The following is a 22,302-nucleotide window of genomic DNA, read 5'->3' as shown; positions in this document are numbered from 1 at the left end:
CAGAAATGTGGATAGGTAGAAAAGCGCGGTTTGCGGCATAATGTTCATACACACCTAAGGTTCTAGTGGCCGCTTAACAGAGGTCATTGTGTTGAGGTGATCATATTTTCTAGTGCCAAATTCCGGACACATTAAAAATTTTTGATATTGCAAAAAGAAGTCTTAATTGAATATAATAAATGAAGCAAATTGTCACTTTAATTTGTTACAAAAAGTAAATTAATTTATATTTTATTTGTACCTTATAAGATGAAGAAATGCGAACGGACATAGAGTATGCATCAGTGCTGTAAATTATCTTTAGCATGTCTATATTTTTCAACAGCATAATATAAACATTCAGCTCAACTTTTGTCATAATTCACTCTAGACACTATCTTTGCTTTCGTAGTTTCTACAAAAATCTGTGTTCTGTCACTGCTCCATGCATCACTCTTTTGGGAAAATACCCCTCCAGTAACAGCATACGATACAGATGAAATGAATATGTAATTTGAGATAAATCGTTTCAAAGTTGTTAAATCCGGGTCAAATAGATGTCCCGAATCACTTTTGAAAAAAATTAGTACAGAGCCAGAAGTATCGTGATTGTCACGACAAAATGAGGGAAGGAGGATGGATGGTCACCTTAAATGTGTGCGCCGTCTGTAGCACAGAGGTTGTCTAAACGGTATTCCAGTTCCTTGTCCAGCCTAGAATGTCCTCATTAAAGCGTGCTACTGTTGCTTTGATGTGAGCTCACAGTTCGTGCAACTTCCGCCCAAAGAAAAAAAAAATGTAATAGGCTTCCGCAGGACCTGGATGTCAGATCTAGTCTTCACCAACCACGCCACACACTGTACCAACTGCCGGCGATTGGCCAATCAATAACTAATATGTGAAAATAAGAAACTAAAATCAGCTTTAGGTGTGTGTAAACATTATGCCGCGAACCACACCTTTATACCTATTCCCATTTCTAAAATATACGTGATTAAAGTTGTAAAGACAATTTTGGAACACAATGTATGCGTATAAGAGACCGTCCAAGCGTGTTTGCCGCTGCGTTTTTAGCAGTCACACTTAAACGAAGAAACTATCTATAGTTCGACCCTCCTTTAATGAATTTTAGCTCAGGTTTATTACAGTCGAATTTCCACAGGCATGAAAAAAGATCCATGTTAAACCCGGACAGTTGTATAAAAATCCCTCCAGTACACCTCCGGACGCCCTCAACACTAGGAGAGAACGGGGGAAATTCAGACGTATTGCAGCTCTAGTTGGGGATGCAAAGATGAGCCTAATGGTGCCCTTAAGGATATATGAAGAAAAAAGGAACATTGACTCGTTTGCATTAGTTGACGTCCCATTCACAAAACACTATCTGGTTATGGAAATCGGCGCCATGAATTTCTCGATGCAGTAGCGCGAGATACTGATGACGATGCAGTATTGTGACATACCAGAGTCGTGATATAATTGTGCGCTTATCCGTGGGTTGTGGTGCACGGCCGATAGTGCAGCTATACAGCTATCTCATTAGCTTCTCCTGTAAAAGCTTCCTCTGGAAAATGCTCGGCGTGCAATCTCGATATTTCTCCTACTTTCTCTGTAAATCAGGATCATTTCAGTTTTTTATGCTGTGGTTGCAACTTTCATCGGCCACTTGCACGTCTGTTCTCCAAATGATAAGCATGTGCGCAGCGAATAAACACTTCGCAAGTTTTGCAATGTTTAAAAGCGCTATCTGTTCTACGTCTGCACGATATGTGAGCTCCGGTCACAGTGTACTTCCTGTTATGATACGTCGTCGTTCGCTACACGGCGGTGCCATTGGATATTCAAGGGCCATTGAGTAGCATGTCGTAAGTTACGACTGTGTATCCATTTATACTCCTCCGGTTACAGAGCCGTCTGTGGCGAAACGAAGAAAACGCTTCAGACAAAACGTATGTAGATTTTGCCGTAGAATCGTAATCTCCAATAAAAACTGTGGTTCCCATTGAAAATATCGAAGCTGCCCTCAGCCACCCACGCACGACTTGGAGTGGCAAGGTCGAGTGTGGTGTCGTTGGATGTCCCTCTTCAACACAAAGAAATTGGAATTATACCTCTTTTTGATCCGACGAGTAGTTTTCGAGATATTCCAATGTCTTGAGTTAAAATGAACACCGTGGATAATTGTTGCATGATTTAAATGGTACATTTGGATTTACAGATAATTACCTTTAGGCAAGTTGTAGCTTTTATGCAATTGTCATTTCGTTTGCTTCACACCAGTACCTTGTACACTCCACAGGTTCTGACACCGACTAAGCACTACGTTCGTTGTGAGTATACGAATATGATCTCGATAATCCTTTCTTGTTGCCGTACTGCATCACCCACTATCCGCTCATCGCTGGGAATAACCTTTTTCTGTTCACTGTAACCCCTTACGTACTACCATTGCAGCTAATGTGCCCTTTGCGAGCCGAAAGATACGTAATCCGGCGGCCGAACACCCTGCATTATTCAGATTAGCTCAGACGCTCTATTACTTTCACGACGCATACGTATATTTCTTCCAAGCTTCCATTTCCTTTGATTGAACTTCACTGTAGGTGCGTTTTGAAAGAAATACATTTTTGACCATCCACACAAGAGAGCGCTCAGCCATGCTTAAGTGTACACCATCTGTATGTGAGTTTAACCACTTACTGCTGTTACACTGCTATACACATACCATCCGAAATGGACTCATTCGGTTCATCCCTTCTGAGCGTTGACATTTTCACAAATATTTGTTAATGTACGACGCAAATCTGAGTAGCCAGATTATAGTTGACTGACTTGATTGTCACACGTATCTAGAATTCCTTCGAGAGGTTACGCCATACACTCTAATTGATGTTCCCTTGCCTATTCGTCGCCGCATTTGATTTCAGCATGATGGAGCCGCTGTGAATCTCAGCAGGCAAGTGAGGGCACATCTGTAGGCGACCTTTCCCAGCCCAGCCACTAGACTGGTATCTGCAGAACCTTGTGTATGAATCATCTGTTATATCGTCGGAGCACCTAGTGGGCAGGATAGTTGTGGCAGCAGGATGTCTTCGAGATAAACGAGGTGTCAGGCGTATCTCGATGCATCTTAACAAACTTTGAGTATCTCCTGTAGTGGGCATCCATTTGTAACACACTGACTAAACAAATGCGACGCAATTTAGTACCCGCGGATGTCTTTGAGACCTCCGGTTCCTGTGTGGTTACTGATCCTTGTTGTATGCCTGATGTACCATGTCGGATTGTAAACGTTTTTTTAACCGTCCTGTATATCGGAAAAAATTGTATGAGAACCTTTACAATCAACGGTCTCCTCTTCCTTGCAGACAATGCAGGACTGTGGACGCCAATTGGTGGAGGTGTTGGAGGAGCCAGCGAAGAAGGGCCAGATCCTGGAGATGCGGGAAATAGCCGCCAGATTCACCACCGACATCATCGCCTCCGTCGGTTTCGGACTCGAGAGTAATTCTCAACGAAACCCGGACGCAGAGTTCCGCCGCTGGGGACGAAAATTATTCGAATTTTCGATTAAGTCGAGGATTGCCAATCTCATGTACAGGTTCATTCCAGTTGTGGCTAAAGCTCTAAGGTGAGTAGTTTAAATGTACATTTACTCTGTAAAACGTATCACATTGTAACGATACCAGAGAAAAATCTGTCAGCCCCATGAGACTTACTAAAACAGTGTAACACACTCTTTAACTTGATAAAGACCGGGGGGGAACAGACCCCATGAATTTCTTCAAGCCGGCCACGGTGGCCGTGCGGTTCTAGGCGCTCCACTCCGGAGCCACGTTGCTGCTACGGTCACAGGTTCGAATCCTGGCTCGGGCATGGGTGTGTGTGATGTCCTTAGGTTAGTTAGGTTTAAGTAGTTCTAAGTTCTAGGGGACTGATGACCACAGCAGTTGAGGCCCATAGTGCTCAGAGCCATTTGAACCATATTGAGTTTCTTCAAGCATTGAACATCTACATGAAGCCACTCATTGATAATTAGAACCAGTAGTTAACAATTGTGGGGAAGTTGAATGGTGAGTTACAGTCGCTGTTTAAAAGGAGGCCAGCCATTTCCATGGGATTATAAGTGTAACGAACTGGGGACCCTCGGGGACGAGTGACTGGTGGTGACTGGCCGTGAGGTATGGGGCAAACACTGTTAAGAATTAGAAAGAACTTTATTGATCTTGGTACATGGCGTAGCTCGACAGTCTCTTCTCGCTGACACTGACTTAGGTCAGTGAACTGCTGGCGGCTTCTGGCTGGTGCTGCTGTGCTGTCACCTTGTGCTGCTAAGGCCGGTAGCCCCTGCAGGCCATGGGCGTTGACGTCAGTGGCACTTGGAGTTGTGCTGCGATGGCACCCCACATGGTAGCACGCAACTACCAAGGTGGTGCGTACATCACTTCCCTCGGGGTCCTGTAGGCTTGGCAGCCCCTTGCCCCACTTGCACCATTGCGACGGAACGCAGCTGTGAGCTGCCTGCTACCCCTGGACGAAGTCACCTGGTGACTCGTGTTGTGGCACTGAACCCCACTAGGAACTCAGCGCAGGTGGCAGATTGGCAGGGCTGAGACACCAAGTCCTGTGAAGGACTTACTGCATATGGCAGGTGCAGCCCAGTCTGAAACGCATGGCTGCATCTAGCAGAGTCCACTGTCTCTCCTGTCCGGTGTTGCTCTGCTACCTTCCGGCGATGACGAGTGTTCCCGCCTTAAAATCCAGACATTTATATGCCTCTAGTGTCTAACATTCTGTGTGGTGTCTGTTTGTTCTAAGTCGTGTCTCCCTACAACTTTCGCGCAACGACGCTCTGAGCGTGTTTTTTAGGGAATTGACTAGTTTGAACCTGGGACCTGTTGCTGGTAAGGAGACGCCAGACCACACATGACATGTAGAGTTCAAAAGAGCTCAGTGAGACTAGCGATGATATAATCAAATACTTAATGATTTCAGCGTCAGCTCCACTGCACTCCCTGTAAAAGAATCTTGATACTAACTAAATTTAGTGGATGGGGTTCAAGGCTTTCCTATTTTTAGTTAGCTGGTAAAATAACGTCGAAAAAGCAGTTAAGTTTACCACTGGAATTTTTATTCTACTCACAAAAGATTGTTTATAAATTGCACTATTGATAAAAGGAAATATTTTAATACAGGATGATAAAAAGCAATTGCGTTCAACAAAAATGTGAACGAATATTCCCTGAATGGGATTCCAAGTTCTATAATGGATCGAAGGATGACCTATGCCATATCACATCTATAATCTAGGTTTAAATTAAGTTTCATAAAAGAGAAATCTATCAAAAATGGTCTACAGTGACCCTCAATTATCTTTAATTACTTATTTAACTTGTCATAAATTACAGTGGCTGATGTGACTTCTCAATAATTGTATAACAGAAAAATCATCGCATTTCAGATTTTGACTTCAAGTAGCAAATGTGAATACCACGAAGGTTAATTGACGATCGACACTAGTATTACGCAAAAAGGGGATGTAACAGATGAGACTTCTGCAGTTCTGAGTGAAGCCTTATGCGCTAAGTTACGTTGTGCAAGACGCGACAGTTGGCTGCGACTGCGACGCTGCCCCCTCCTCTTTTCCCACCCCGGCAGACGGCGACACGGCCGCAACACGACTGGAGTCGTCGCTGTTTCCCAAGCTCCGGTCGGCGGCGGCGGATTCAAATACATAAGAAAAATAAGAATTCCGATTTTCTTGCTGTAAAGAATACTCTATGTTAATGCAACAAAGTTACATCGGTTCCCATAGTTAGTTTTTCGATACAGATTCTCCTTTTACTTTAAAAAATTGAAAAGTATCTCTTCCGGTTTTGCGTGTTTTTTTCGCTGTATATTACTTCTTTATTAATTGTGAGGAAAGTAAAAGGCACAAAAAATTGATGTTTGCGTATCTTACAGTTTCACATCCCAGTTTGATAATGAGGTGTCTATTTTTCCGATATTCGTCACAGTTATTCCGATACTTAATTTACAAGTAACCTACTGCATAAAATTTGAATTGTGTACAGTGAAAAATGTGGTCGCTGGCTACTTTACGTATGGTTCACGTTAGGTCATACATCGTTGCCGATGAAAAGAAGCTAACATATCGAAATTATTTTTAAAGTTGGGATCAGAATGATATCGATCTCCGTTTCCGAGATTTGGGCTCATATATCTCCGGGAGCGTCGCGACTAGCCGCCAGTTCTGTCGACGCGCAACGAGAATCGTGTGGTCATCACACGATAGAGAATGCATTTGTTTTGTTTCGCTGACACATTTGGACCTAATGAAACCATTTTATGTCATATTTCTCCGGTATGAGTTACTAATATTTCTCCATATGCTCTTGACAATTTCATTTAAAATGCCACGAAATGTAGGTTTCTTAAAGCCAAGTGATCAAGCAGAACCCATTTTCTTGGTTTTGCTGAGGCATCTGAACCTGTTCCAAGCTTTCTTTCTCGTTTATTTCTCTGATACGAGTCCCGAATATTCCTCCATCTGTTTTTGCACATTTCACCTAAAATTCCAATGAAAGATAAGTTTATTAACAATAAGCGCGCGCTAGCGTCATTGCATTGTTTCAAGTTCTTGACAACAAGATAGGGTTACACCTTAAACATTTCTAGAATTTTGATTCTGAACGTCTACAGTATACACTGGCAGAAATGTGGAAGAAATAATGTCCACGCTTGTTCACAAAATTTCCCCAAATTATACTTCTCAGTTTCTCCCATGCAGAAACTTTTGGAACAAGCTAAGGCAACTTTCATAGCCGACTGAATCTTTATTCCCATCCAAATGAACTTCCATATTCTTATATTCTGACAGCATACATCGTTATGGCTGACATGAACATTTAATCTTGCCAAGCTGCACTCAAAAGATGACTCCAGGATTTACAAAAGACGAATTTCAATTGTGAACTGTGTTAGACCAGAAGGGCCTTGTAAAACAGTAGTGCACTTTTGGCACAAGTTTTTTGAGCAGCATCTTCTACCAATGAATTGAAGTGAATGTGACAAATTACTTATTGCAGCATACTGTTTGCGCAATCTGTTGAGAAACGCCTTCCTCAAAAACGAACGTCTATTGATTACAGAAAGCTGTACAACAATCTGGTGGTGGTTTTTCACAACTAGAAGGTATCATCAAGACACCAATCTACCGTTTACTTTCAAAGTGAAGGTATTGTAAAATGTAACTTACTCGTTGTACTTTAGATTGTTCATTTTATAATGTACTTGCCGTTTTCAATTTTTATCGTCACAAAAAAGAGTAATGCGAAAATTGATCTTCAAGTTCATTTTCATCATTCTAATTCTACATCTGCATGGATTATACTGATTTTCATAACAGGTCTGAGAAATTTGCGTTAATGGGAAAATATTATATATTTCACTCACCTGCCAGTTTCAACTGTGCACCAATTTCTTCCCAAATTCTGTCTCTGAACATAGTGTCTCCATATTTAGGGTTCTTCAAATCGTAAAGGCAAGGATGTTGCGAGACCAGCTCACAGAGCATCACATCCTGTGAGTGGCTCATTTCAGTTTTCCTTGACTGGCTCGATATCTTTCTGGCAGCCGTACGTCTTTGTGTCGTGCGACTTCCGTCACAACACTGCTCACAAGGTCCGTGACTGCTCACTGGTGCAGTGCTGCGGCAGCTGCCGCAACAGTCGCGCGTCGCATCCCAAACTCGAACTGCGCATGCGCCAGCAGGCAACTTCTGACGTCACATAGCGACCCGTCTCTGTCGCTAGTGTGCGTCGCGTCTTGGACAACGTACCCTTATGCGGCATCGCGTACGTTTTACCTTGTCGGTGGTTAGGCAGCGTCATGGGTGGCGGGCGGCACAGCCCCACACACCTCGCCGACTCGGTAGCAACTCTCACGAACTTCTCCTTACTACAGTTTACCGAAGTTGGTCTAAGAAAAGGTATCTGGCTGTGTTTTCAACTGACCAATCAGCGTCTCAATGTTAACCTTAAGCTCCGCCTACAAAAATTCTGTCTATCCAACGAAAAACGTTATGCTTTTCGTGGTGGGGCAATGTTTTTTAATGTTTGCTATGCAACAGAGACGCGTATAGTCTCATGCTAAAACTTGCAGCTGGTGTGGCCCTTTTAGTGTTATCGTAAGATCTATACTGTTCTTCTGGAGGGCTCTGTCTTTTAACATGGGCTGGGGTGTGGACCTCCCGGCGATCGGCCGGCGATGTGGGCGTCCTCCCTTATCGAAGGGCCTTCTAGCCCACACGGCTCTGCTCTCGGCTTCTGTTCTCGTTTCTCCCCTCGGAACTGCGTCTGTTTCACGGTGGGAAGGTATGACATGAATTTAGGCGTTCTTGTGTTAGTCTGTGGTACTCCATTTGCTCACTCGTTGATCGTATTACTTTGGTTAATTTAATGTCAGGATTTATTCAGAGCTATGTGACATACTGCCGGATTAGCTAACATATCAGGGTTTTCATGGAAGGTGTTGGATTTGCCTGACATCTTACAAGTGCCCATTTGTTTCATTAAAACCTGGCGCTTCGTTACGTTGCCAAAACAAGTGACTCTCCCTGGTGTGGTAACACCACCCCACTTGCTACATGGTTACGGCTGCGCAGCGCCGTTTACCGCTGACCACTGTTATCCCCGCTGCACAATCCATTGGTGTGTCTTTCATTGAAACCCACGTGTCGCCACACTTGCAGCTACCGGCTCACGGCTGTTAACGTTATGCTGTTTGGTGAATCGATGCTATTTTTCATCACGTTTGTGAAACACAAGTAATTTTTGTCCAAAAACTTGGTTGAAGGACTGTATAGGAAAGGACAGTTCTTGGTCACCGAGAATTATGGAATAAACGAAATGGTTCATGTACACAAACGATGGTATGAGAAACATCCCCCAAACATCAGACAACTTCCTCCGGCCTACAACTCACTCCTCACTTACTGCGGGTTAAACGCATTAGGCAGTCAGTGCTCTTGACTTCTTGCATCATTTACAAGAAGAAAAATGGTGGCTTTTCCGGCCACCCCACACACCTTTGGTGAGCTATTGACCATTTTCTGTGTTTTCCGGCCCACTGACGAAATGCAGCTTTCTGTTCCCCTGTGAGGACACTCCTTTTGTCAGAAGACCCTACTCTAAACGTACGCTGCTTGCTTCTCTCTCACACTGGTTGATGTGATACTGCATTCACTCTTACCAGGAAACAACGTCGGGTTTGAAACCCATTGTCATTCCCAAGGCATGACAATCCTCTCCAGTCCCTGTCGGTTTGTATCTTTTTATGACCACTGTTCTCATGGCTTGTTACATGGCTGCGAGTGATAGACAGTTCCTTATAGACACACTCGACTGTCAGCGTTGATACACCACCAGATCGAGCAACTTCACTAGCCATATTGTCCCGGTCGTGTTAAAACATGATAGTTCCTTTACCCTGTAAAACGTATCACATTGTAATGATACCAGAGGAAAATCTGTCAGTCACATGAGACTTCCTAAAATAGTGTAACACAGTCTCTAACTTGATAAAGACTGGGGAGGAAGTGAATCCATGAGTTTCTTCAGGCATTGCACATTATAGCGTCCCCAGTGCCAAATTTTTTATCATGTAGCCGTAAAATAATAATTTCTCTGTGTAGGTTTAGATTGCAAAGAAATAATTTATGACAGAATGATCTAAAGAGACGCCCAGTTACACTCTTTTGTTAATTTTTTAGTCGTCTTCACTTCTTCGCTTGTCTTGAATGTGTCTAGAGGGACATCTTGCGTGTGCTGACGAATGTAAGCATATTTGTATGAGTTAAGCATATAATATAACGATTTAACATTCTTGTGCACTTTTAATTTGTAAGAGGTGATCCCGATTTCATGTCCGCCTTCCTTGAATTAACCTGCATTCAAGTAATTTACAGCTCAACAATCGCAGCGGCCGATGCAGCCAACGACGCCATTACGTGGCGATATTAACTTATGAAAAATTAGCGGAAGCGGAAAACTCGCCCGCTATTAGCATAATATTAATTTTTCTCCACAGCCGCACGAAGTTGCAGAAATACTTAGCTTTAAGATTCTTATTTTCAGTAGCATAGCCGAGACCCAGAGCCAGGACTCTGACTACAATACAATGGTTAACGGAGGTAAGAAAAATACTCTCGCGCGTGTGTGGGTCGCAATTGTAATTAATAACTAAAGATCTTTTGCTTTAACGTCAACTGACTAGCCGAGGAAATTTATATGAAAAGTTTATTACATTGTTCAACTTAAATATCATTTTTATGAAGGCCCGCCACGTAAGTCGGCAACAATCAAAAAACAATAATAATATATTAAATTACGACGGCCGACGGACGCGAGATTGGCGCCGCAACTTTGGGGCCCGATTAATATGATTCTATTGTAATGAATGTAATTATGTATGTGTCTAATTGTTGTAAAATATTAATGCTTGTATGAATTCTTTTACATGTGCAACAACAAAACCACACCCTGAGGAGATCTGGAGAGGAAAAAGTGTAGAAAAGAAAAAGGATTGCGAGAAAGAAAAATAAGTAAGGTAAGGCCTATTGTGCAAGCATCCTGTGTAGCTCTGTGCGGAATATCGAACACATGTGCACATGAGATACCTTCGGTGTTTCGTGTATTTATGTGTTTATTTTTGGAGGGGATAATTAATCGTGTGTGTATCAGTGTTAAAGATTCGTCAGTGGCTTAAAGTGAATTTAGTATGGGTAAGATAGGACAACCTAAAGCATCCGTACCAAAAGAACAAAATTCTGTTAATATGGAAAGTGAGGATCATTTGCAATACGTAAACGAATCCCAAGCCACCGCCTCGGATAACATAATTTCCGGAGCGGGGGGCGAGGATCTGTGGACGGTGAATGACGCTCCACAGCAGAATGGGAATAGAGTAACAACTCCACTGCCTGGGCAGGGGGGCCAATCGAGTGCTAGATTAAGTGGGGCACCGGTATGCTCACCGATTGCAGACCCATTTGCAGAATTTCTGCGCAGGTTAGAAGAAAGAGATAGGGAAAGAGATCAGAAACTGGCTCAGATGCTCCATGAGCAAGAGCAACAAAGAGAACTGAAAGAAAGGGAAAAGGAAAGAATGTCAGAACAGAGGGAAAAACAAAGAGACGAAAAACTGGCTCAGATGTTCCATGAGCAGGAGAAAAAATTAACGCAAAAGCTCATTGAGCAAGAGCAGCGCAGTGAAGCAAAACTCGACAGTATCCAAAGCGAACTTGCCGAGATGCGGGACGCGTGCAAAGAAATACCCGATCTTGTGCAAAGCTTAGCCGGAGAGATGCAAAAATTACAGATATCGCAGGCTAGGCTTGAAGACAATGTCCAGACTTTAACCAACCGCGTGGATAATGTGGAGATAGATGCACGGAAAAGTATTGACGCATATTTGGAAGTGCAAGCTCAAAAAGTAGAAAAAGAATTAAATGAATGGCTAGAAGTAAAGGATCGCGAGATATCTGCAAAGATTGAAAGCGACGTAAAAACAGCTGTAGAACAAGCGACTGCGGCCGCGAGTGTAAATATTGACGCCAGCGCTGCCGCACTACATGCCGAATTAACACAGATTAAGTCCCGTGTGACTGCGGAGTTGCCAAATTGGCAACAGGAGGTCGCGCGGAGACTGTCTGCGTTGGAAAGCAATGTAAACAGTGGCGGACAGATCATGAATCCGACTCCGCGTACTGATTACACTCCGCGTACTGATTACTGTAATAACGCTGACGGTAGGCAGGGTGCGAGTGCGCAACCGCAACCTAATGCGAATTATGAGCACGAGCAACATGCGATACCGTGCAGCGCACATCACGAAGTGATGAATGTCCCAGAATGTAGCAATCAGACATGCAAAAAAGAGGACAATGTAATAAAACACAGGACATTCCAACCCTTCAATAGCGAAAAACGAAATGTCCACCCTGTTGTATTTATTAAGAGCTTCAGGAATGTGTTTCCCAGGACATGGACGGAAAGACAAAGAATACAGTTCGTGGTCTCCTTTATTCAAGGTGACGCCGCACTGTGGGCCACCGACGTGTCCGAAAAATGTCTAACGATGCAACAGTTTGAAGGTGCATTCTTGCAAAAATTCTGGTCCGATAGCGTCCAAGAAAGACTACGAAAGGAGTTGTACAGTCCAGAAATGTACAATCCTAAGATGGGAACGTTACGCAAATATTTCGAAAAGTATATAAACAAAACCAGGTACTGGGACGAGCCAATGTCCGATCGTGACATAATCAGATTAATAAAAATGAAGTTGCCCAGTGAAATTAAAAGATATTTCATCAATGTGCCGGAATACGATATAGAACAATTCATGGAAATAGTGGATTCTGTTGACCTATTGATCGAAGATATGAAAACCGAAAACAAGTGGAACCATGCAGGCTATAATCAACACAAAGCCGATTACAATAGCAGCCACAGTAATGGTAGTAACTTAGTACCAAATGGTAACGGGAATAGGCAAGAGCACCGGCAACAGAATCGAGGCACAAACAATGGCAATGGTTATAACGGCAACGGTTATAATCGTCAAAATCGAAAAAGACATCATGATGGACGCATGAGTAATGGATATAATGGTAACGGCAATCCGCAATGGCGGAACAACCGAAACCAGTGGCGTGGTCGTAACGAACCGACACCACAGTGGCAACAAAACACAGCGCCACAATGGAACGCCAACCCAGGTCCGTCACAGAACATGTCAGGGAGTTACAACCGACCACCACAAAACCAGAGCCATACACAATATCAAAATACACCATCGGGGAGGCAGGGCGGCCAACCCAACAGTAGCAACAACAACAACCAGAACCACAATGTGAGGTTAGTGGAAGTGACAGACAACTGTCAACCCACTAATGCTCATCCGTTAAACTAAAGACAGCCACAATACGCTCTCCGTTGTTGGCTGCAGGATGGTGTAGTGAGGGCACATTCACAGATGACAGCCATAAACTTTGTATGCTGAGATACAATGAAGGAACAAAAATAGAAAAGGAACTTGTAGACATACCGCAGAAATGTAACCGAACCGACAAAAGTGTTGTGCAGGCTATATTGCAAGCAGATATGTACGGAGCACCAATACAGATAATAGTCGATACCGGTGCGTCAACCAATGTCATGAGCGCAAATTTTTACAAGTACTTGAGTCAAAATAATAGAATACCAGTATTGCCAGTGAAGAATTGTCGTGTTACAGGTGCAATAGGTGCACAATCTCATATCATAAAGCACCAGGTGCAAGTCGAGTTTACGGTAGGAAATGAAGCAATGAAAAGCTCGTTCCTAGTAGTTAAGGGATTAAATGTTAGTGCAGGTGTCTTCATTGCAGCGCTCGATAAAGTATTAGGACCGGATTTGTTGGACCGAGTATCGTTGTATGTCGATGACTTATTAATAGCTTCTCCCGATTGGGAAAGCCACATGGACACGCTGAGATACGTACTAAAAAGATTTTCTGAGGTAGCCGTAACAGCAAACCTCGCAAAATCCAAATTTGGCGGGGAGAGAATAGAATTTCTTGGTCATGTAATATCACCTACAGGTATTGTGCCCGATCCGAAGAAAATGGCAGCAATTGAGAACTTCCCTCCTCCTAGAACCAAGAAACAGTTAAAGGCATTTCTGGGTCTAGTGTCATTTTTCAGACGATTCATACCTGACCAGCTTTTAAATGATAATACCCTGTTAAACTTGTTGAGAAAGAATACACCCTGGATATGGAATGAACTGTGCCAGCAGTCATTTGAGCAAATACGACAAGCCCTTCTAAATGCTAATCTACTGTCACATCCTGACATGTCAAAGGAATTTTGCCTTGCTACAGACGCCTCCACTGTCGGACTAGGCGCGTGTTTATTTCAAATCGATGAGGATGGTGGAAACAAGAACGTAAGAATAATCGGTTTCGCAAGCCGAGTGTTGTCAAGTTGTGAACGATCATATACAGTCACCGAACTCGAAACACTAGCAGTAGTATGGGCCATGAGGAAGTTCAGATACTATGTGTACGGAAAAAATGTAAAAATTTTCTGTGATCATCAGGCCTTAAGTTTTTTGCTGACATGCAAGTTAATGCACGACAGGTTGACTAGGTGGGTGCTTGCTCTGCAGGAATATCAATTTCAAATAATGTATATAAAAGGTTGTGACAACGTAGTGCCTGATGCTTTGTCACGGTTGCCACAAGGTCTGCCTGAGTTAACAACAATACTAGAACAGGCAACAGAGTACAAAATTTTAGTTATGAAAGACCCTACTTGTCGAAAAAAGTTCCTGCAGACGTGCAAGCAACTGCCTAGTTTACAGGACGAAGATGCAGCTTGGGGAAAAGTCAAACAAGAACTCCTATCTTCGGGTGGAAATCAGATAGGTAGCCATTATTCTGTGCAAAATGGGGTATTATATTACCGGAAGGAGGTTAACAAGGACTTGTGGTGTATCTGTATACCGGAAGTATGTATCAGTGATTTAATCTGGCACGTGCACCTTTCGTGGGGACACGTGGGTATTGAAAAATGTAGAGCACTTCTCGCAAGACAATGTCATTTTAAGAATATGAAAAGAATAATTCAGAATGTTGTAAGGACATGTGTAGTTTGTCAAAGGACGAAACCTACAAATATGCCCACTGTAAGTGAATTGCATCCTGTTGTTCCTAACAGACCATTACGACTAGTTTCTGTTGACATTCTAGGGCCACTACCCACTGGCAGAGGTGGTGTGAAATATGTATTTGCTGTATATGATGCCTTTTCCAAATTTCTAAAATTGTATCCGGTAAAAGCTTCAACGGCCACACCCATCATTCAGAAATTACGAACAGATTATTTTGTTAATGTTGGCAAACCACAGATCATATTATCCGATAATGCCACCTATTTTACTGGTCTCAAATGGAAAACGTTTCTACAAGAGCAAGGTGTTAAACACATTTTTGTAGCTCGATTTCACCCGGAGAGCAGTCTTGTAGAGCGTACCTTTAAAGAGTTGAACAGGTTCATGAGAACTTACATTCCGAATCGCCACACCAAGTGGGCAGAATACGTTTCGACTTTTGAGGAACTCCACAATAGATTGCCACATTCAGCCACCGGTTATACTCCACTAGAAGTCATGTTTGGAAAGGATGAAACCGACAGCTGGCTGTCACCATTACCAACTGTACCACGACAAGTTGTACCTCACGAACAAATTATAGCTGAGACTTTAAATAACTTAACGAGGTGCGCGGAGCGCCGAAAGGAGAAGCATGACAAGAAACTAAAGAAGGTAACAGTGTATCAACCAGGTGACTTGGTGCTAATAAGGACTCATCCCAAGTCATCTCTGTTAGCGAAAAAGAATAAAAAATGGCAACCGGTGTATGCCGGGCCCTACAAAATCATAGACATACCACATGGATGTAGCTATTTGTTGGGTGATGTAGAATCGGGAGAGATTAAAGGACTCTATCCATACAAAGACTTAAAGAAGTTCGCTCAGTAGAGCAACGTTTACATTTGTGTGTAGTAGGTTAAGTTTATAGTGCATTTTTTCTGTGTGTAAATGTTCCGATTTTAGTGTAACATTAAAGACAATGAGGCACACAAGATTAGTGCGATTCAATTTTGTAGATATTAAGGAATAATAGTATTTTTAAGCAATGGCATTTTGAAGAAAAAAAATGAACGTAGGTTTAAGAATATGTTAAAAATTTCATGTTGAAAAATGCTTTAAAAATATTTAAAAAAATCAATAACATGTAATGATGAAAGAATTTTTCATTAGTGTGTCATGAATATTTTTGAACTGTAGTAGTAACGCAATTTATGAAATTCAGTATTATAGTGTATATGTTGTTCCATGTATTTATGTCTATATCGATCTTGAAATATGCTCAAGCATAATTTACTTAACAATATGAGTGCAGGGTGTACATCACCCAAGGTACCTCATGTGTTGTGGACAAGGTACAAAGCAAATCAGTAAACGCGACTACCGCTTAGCAGTGTTAAAATATATTGCCATCTGCTAAGGCAGAGATTTGCACGAATTTGTAGTGCAAACAAAAGTCACAAATCTAACATTAATCTAGGAACTTGCACGCTAGGCCTAGATTATAAAATGTGTACAATAATGCGAGAGGCAAGGTTTTGTAAAGTCGAACCTGGCTCTGGAGGGCAAGTACGCAATGAGTGGGCAGACATGACATGGGGACTGACCTCAGATGAGACGGAAATACAATTGTATAGTCAAAAAATCTGAAGGCACGTACGACTCTAAGTGGAAAATAAAAAGAGATAATTAGTGCTTGAGACTGGTAAAATCCAGCACTAGCCAAAATCCAGTTCAGACTGAATGAAATACATTAGTGTTTGTGAACTAATCGAAACAGTTACTTTAAGTAGTGTGAAAAACTGTGAAGGTGAAACTGTGATACGGACAGTGAAGTGCTAGTATTGAACGTTCAACAGCGGTGAGGACGCCAAACGCCAATATTACGCACGAAAAACTGTGAATTTGCTTATAAATGTGAACTGTTAACGTGAAGTGAACCCACAGTCAATATTTTTGGGACAGACTGTAGTTTCAGTGAGCACAATAATGCGAGATTGGAATGCGATGCGTGGACTGTTGCAAAACAGCGACCGCAGAAACGGCTAATGTTTGTGCTAAACTCGTATTGGGACACTCACCAGTGCCTGCGAGTGCGGCGAAAACATAAATAATTTTATCAAGACAAAAACTGACGTGTAATGGAAACAGTATTGCATCAAAACTGCATTCACGGGAGAAGGTCCATGTCATGTATTCTGCAAGACAGTGCTAGCTTGACACTCGGAAACTGGCGAAAACTTAACAACAACTGCCGCACTAATAAATTCTTCTTTCCCACTAGCGTAACCATCTGCAGCGGGAAACAAATATTACGTTGGTTGTGTGTATGTTTCATGTACTATGTCGGAGATGCGTAGCAGGGCTGACTCCTGCCAACAAGAGCGGGGGGCGGACATCATCCCACTCCGCCACGCCCGGCCGAGACAGAAGCGCATCGCCAACGGTGCAGCCGATCAGCTGATTCTGACGTTCCGCGACGGCAAGACACACGCTGGCGTCGAGCGGGCGTTGACCTCTCCGCAGCCGCCGCGAACGCCGAGCACCGAACACACCAACCGACGCCGTCGCGAGCCAAACGTCGCGGCGTAGATCATCAACGACACCGCAATCAATTGTTTTAATGACCTCATTTTTTGCATAGTGCAACAAAATATTTGTATGCACATCCTGTACTCCAATGACATTCCAGAAACAATTAAGTGAAAGTGACCAAAGCAGTTAGTCTGTCGCTCCGCCGAGGTTTTCCCCAGGTTTCCCTACGGCCGCGCCAAATGGGGAGCGAACAGTTGACACCCCTGGGACTTCAAATATTCCGGACTAACTCGTGGTTGTATACCTTGAACTTCATCTGTATTACACTTTGTGTGCAACGCACCTCAGTAATTACAACATACGATGTGACATATATAAACTGTGAAAGAAAAATCTGCGTGTGGACACTGTGGACATGAAAGTGGAAATATTTGTGTCAAAAAACACGAACATTTTTTATGACACAAACATTTCGGGGGGCAATATAGCGTCCCCAGTGCCAAATTTTTTATCATGTAGCCGTAAAATAATAATTTCTCTGTGTAGGTTTAGATTGCAAAGAAATAATTTATGACAGAATGATCTAAAGAGACGCCCAGTTACACTCTTTTGTTAATTTTTTAGTCGTCTTCACTTCTTCGCTTGTCTTGAATGTGTCTAGAGGGACATCTTGCGTGTGCTGACGAATGTAAGCATATTTGTATGAGTTAAGCATATAATATAACGATTTAACATTCTTGTGCACTTTTAATTTGTAAGAGGTGATCCCGATTTCATGTCCGCCTTCCTTGAATTAACCTGCATTCAAGTAATTTACAGCTCAACAATCGCAGCGGCCGATGCAGCCAACGACGCCATTACGTGGCGATATTAACTTATGAAAAATTAGCGGAAGCGGAAAACTCGCCCGCTATTAGCATAATATTAATTTTTCTCCACAGCCGCACGAAGTTGCAGAAATACTTAGCTTTAAGATTCTTATTTTCAGTAGCATAGCCGAGACCCAGAGCCAGGACTCTGACTACAATACAATGGTTAACGGAGGTAAGAAAAATACTCTCGCGCGTGTGTGGGTCGCAATTGTAATTAATAACTAAAGATCTTTTGCTTTAACGTCAACTGACTAGCCGAGGAAATTTATATGAAAAGTTTATTACATTGTTCAACTTAAATATCATTTTTATGAAGGCCCGCCACGTAAGTCGGCAACAATCAAAAAACAATAATAATATATTAAATTACGACGGCCGACGGACGCGAGAACATCCACCTGAAGCCACTCAATGACTGGGTGTTGTGTTGTCTCTATCATCATTATCTCGTCCCCATCGACATGCAAGACGCCGAAATGTCGTCAACTCAAAAGACTTGCACTAGGCGACTGGCGACAGGAGGCCCTAGCGACATGACATTTCCATTTGTACAATCCAGTTCAGGCAGTATGGTGTCATAAACATAGGTTTTGACTTGTTCATTAGTCTGTTAGTTGAATGGTCCAAAACTAATAAAACCGATATAATTACAGTCTCATTTTTCAGCCATAAAGATTTGATGTGCTTAACATCAAGTAGTCCTTATCATAAGGTTTGAGTCCTGCAACTGCGGTTCCAAGAGAATGATGTTTAAGCGTACTTGAAGCTCTAGTCATTAAATTTACGAGATACCAAAGCGAAAGAACTTGCCCCCCTTCTAACAGCCGTGTACCGCAAGTCTCTAGAGGAACGGAAGGTTCCAAATGACTGGAAAAGAGCACAAGTAGTCCCAGTATTCAAGAAGGTCGTCGAGCAGATGCGCAAAACTATAGGCCTATATCTCTGACATCGATCTGTTGTAGAATTTTAGAACACGTTTTTTGCTCGCGTATCATGTCATTCCTGGAAACCCTGAATCCACTCTGTAGGAATCAAAATGGATTCCGGAAACAGCGATCGTGTGAGACCCAACTCGTTTTATTTGTTCATGAGACCCAGAAAATATTAGATACAGACTCCCAGGTAGATGCCATTTTCCTTGACTTCGGAAGGCGTTCAGTACAGTTCCTCACTGTCGCCTGATAAACAAAGTAAGAGCCTACGGAATATCAGACCAACTGTGTGGCTGGATTGAAGAGTTTTTAGCAAACACAACGCAGCATGTTGTTCTCAATGGAGAGACGTCTACAGACGTTAAAGTAACCTCTGGCGTGCCACAGGGGAGTGTTATGGGACCATTGCTTTTCACAATATATATAAATGACCTAGTAGATAGTGTCGGAAGTTCCATGCGGTTTTTCGCGGATGATGCTGTAGTATATAGAGAAGTTGCAGCATTAGAAAATTGCAGCGAAATGCAGGAAGATCTGCAGTGGATAGGCACTTGGTGCAGGGAGTGCAACTGACCCTTAACATAGATAAATGTAATGTATTGCGAATACATAGAAAGAAGGATCCTTTATTGTATGATTATATGATAGCGGAACAAACACTGGTCACAGTTACTTTTGTAAAATGCGTACGGAATGATTTGAAGTGGAATGGTCATATAGAATTAACTGTTGGTAAGGCGGGTACCAGGTTGAGATTCATTCGGAGAGTCCTTAGAAAATGTAGTCCATCAACAAAGGAGGTGGCTTACAAAACACTCGTTCGACCTATACTTGAGTATTGCTCATCAGTGTGAGATCCGCACCAAGTCGGGTTGACAGAGGAGACAGAGAAGATCCGAAGAAGAGCGGCGCGTTTCGTCACAGGGTTATTTGATAAGCGTGATAGCGTTACGGAGATGTTTAGCAAACTCAAGTGGCAGAGTCTGCAAGAGAGGCGCTCTGCGTCGCGGTGTAGCTTGCTGTCCAGGTTTCTGGAGGCTGCGTTTCTGGGTGAGGTATCGAATATACTGCTTCCCCCTACTTACAGCTCCCGAGGAGATCACGAATGTAAAATTAGAGAGATTCGAGCGCGCAAGGAGGCTTTCCGGCAGTCGTTCTTCCCACGAACCATACGCGACTGGAACAGGAAAGGGAGGTAATGGCAGTGGCATGTAAAATGCCCTCCGCCACACACCGTTAGGTGGCTTGCGGAGTATAAATGTAGATGTAGATGTATATGTCATTCAGTCACGTCTCCACGTCACTGCATGTTATTGGGATCTTATTCCGTACAATTGAATAAGACCTACGCGCATTTCACTGTGAAGAAGGCCGAATGCAGATAGACTGTTTTGCTAATTTTCGAATCCCTTTATTACGGCTCTCCGACGTGATTCATAACAAGCTGCGGCAGCGCAGTTGCCTGGCCGCTTTTGTGTGCGTGATATCCAGCAATGTTGGTAGAATGCAGCCTGGGCGAGCGGTGCCATAGCGCCACTGCTTCTTTCAGTGGCTTCCCCAGACTCGGCAGTGGCGGCCGACGTGTGGCTGATGGTTGCAGCACTGGCTGGCTGGCAGCAACGGATGTCGCAGCGACCGTGACTCACGGCAGAAGCGCAGTGGCATCCAACTACGGGCAACGTGCAGCATTCTGGATGGTGCCCCCAAATGTCACAGCCCCACGGTGATAGTTCTGCGATACTAACAAAATACGATTTCAGTTCAAATGTAGCTAGATGTTTATATGCTCACGGGCTGTACTTGATTGGGCTTTTCTATGACTTGCGGTATGTATACTAATCACTGCTGTCTAGACTATATCCACTACTCGCCTGGCCAGCTTGCCTTGGAGTGTGGAACAGCCGTGTTGTTTTTTATAAGGAATTACTTCCGCGCTCGCCTGCAGCTGCTGTAATGTACTTCCTAGTTTCTGTGTTTGTGACTGAATATGGTCGGTGCGCTACAGCTGCTGTGACTTACTTCAGCGGTGAAGGATCACACAAATGCCTCGTACCAGTTCTAAACTCTCTGGAATACTCGAAAGCGACCAGTGTGGTCTTTTAACGGCTTGGCTAATATTTTGCTCCTTCCCTTGGGCATTCATAGCCTGGACGAGGATCTCGTTAGTATTTTGTCCGGTTATCTTAATTGGTAATCGCAACTTCTGTCTCAGGATGTGTTTATGCCATCTCTGCGTCTTACTACTAGTTTCACAGGAGTCAGTGCCTCACTCGATAATGTCAAAGACTGATTTAGATTGGTCGCAAATATTGCTGCTTTCATAGAGAAGTTGTCTCACGAAAAAATACGTTGCGACTGCTGGGAAGGCCTATAGAAAACTAGTCAACAACATTCTCGCTATCCAATCACAATAAATGTGATCATACTCAACGTCACTTGAATATGACAGGCCGGCCGGTGTGGCCGAGCGGTTCTAGGCGCTTCAGTCTGAAACCGCGCGACCGATACGGTCACAGGTTCGACTCCTGCCTCGGGCATGGATGTGTGTGATGTCCTTAGGTTAGTTAGGTTTAAGTAGTTCTACGTTCTAGGGGACTCATGACCTCAGATGTGAAGTCCCATAGTGCTCAGAGCCGTTTGAACCATTTGAATATGACAGTTCAGCGTTGTGGGTGTTTCTTAAGTGGAAAATCAGAACGTTCGCTCTCCTCAACCAGCTAATACTGGACTATAGTTCGAAGTGATAACATCGTTCACCAACCCAACAACATTGTGCTCCCGATGATGAATCCAAATCCGAAGAGCTTTTGGAGGAGAATGAGTAGGACAATATAAAAACATTTCGCTCAATCCAGTTAAAAGTTGTAAAACCACAAGAGATTCTACAAAAGGTGCTATCCGTCCACCGAGCCCTGTTAGTGAAGATCCGGACAGCCTGTCGTCACACCTACGTCAAGCAATACATCTTTTGCGATATTCTTTTCACTCAGTGTTTCCAACCGCCGAGCTCCACCACCTGAACTCATAGTCTCGTGAACCTGTGACAATATCCCATTCTGGCCATCAAGAGTTACATTTACTGCGTTTTCCCTAAATTTCATCAAAACCAAACCCATAATGATTTTCCTCCATACCTCTCAATTTTGCTTTCTGTAATTAAATCCACGTCGATAGATAATAAAAGCTTAGCTAATTTCCTTTTACTTGCACACAAACGACTTTACTGGTAGCTCGCTGTGGACTTCTTAAGGAGCACTTCTTCATAATCCAAAGTACAGCTGTTTCTGAAAT

At 43.1% G+C, this 22,302-nt stretch overlaps 1 protein-coding gene across 1 annotated transcript in view; it reads left to right on the top strand.

Annotated features, from left to right (window-relative positions):
* The window catches only part of LOC124798831 (cytochrome P450 6k1-like), a 58,234-nt gene that overhangs the window by 5,645 nt on the left and 30,287 nt on the right, over window positions 1–22,302 (top strand). The window contains exon 3 of the mRNA XM_047262361.1: window positions 3,348–3,610. Within this exon, the coding sequence (XP_047118317.1) occupies window positions 3,348–3,610 (263 nt within the window). The remainder of the gene's footprint in view (window positions 1–3,347; window positions 3,611–22,302) is intronic.

Source organism: Schistocerca piceifrons, chromosome 5 (genome assembly GCF_021461385.2).
Source record: "Schistocerca piceifrons isolate TAMUIC-IGC-003096 chromosome 5, iqSchPice1.1, whole genome shotgun sequence".
NCBI lineage: Eukaryota > Metazoa > Arthropoda > Insecta > Orthoptera > Acrididae > Schistocerca > Schistocerca piceifrons.
Note: the sequence above shows the minus strand (reverse complement) of the source record. Positions and strands in the feature narration are given on the sequence as shown.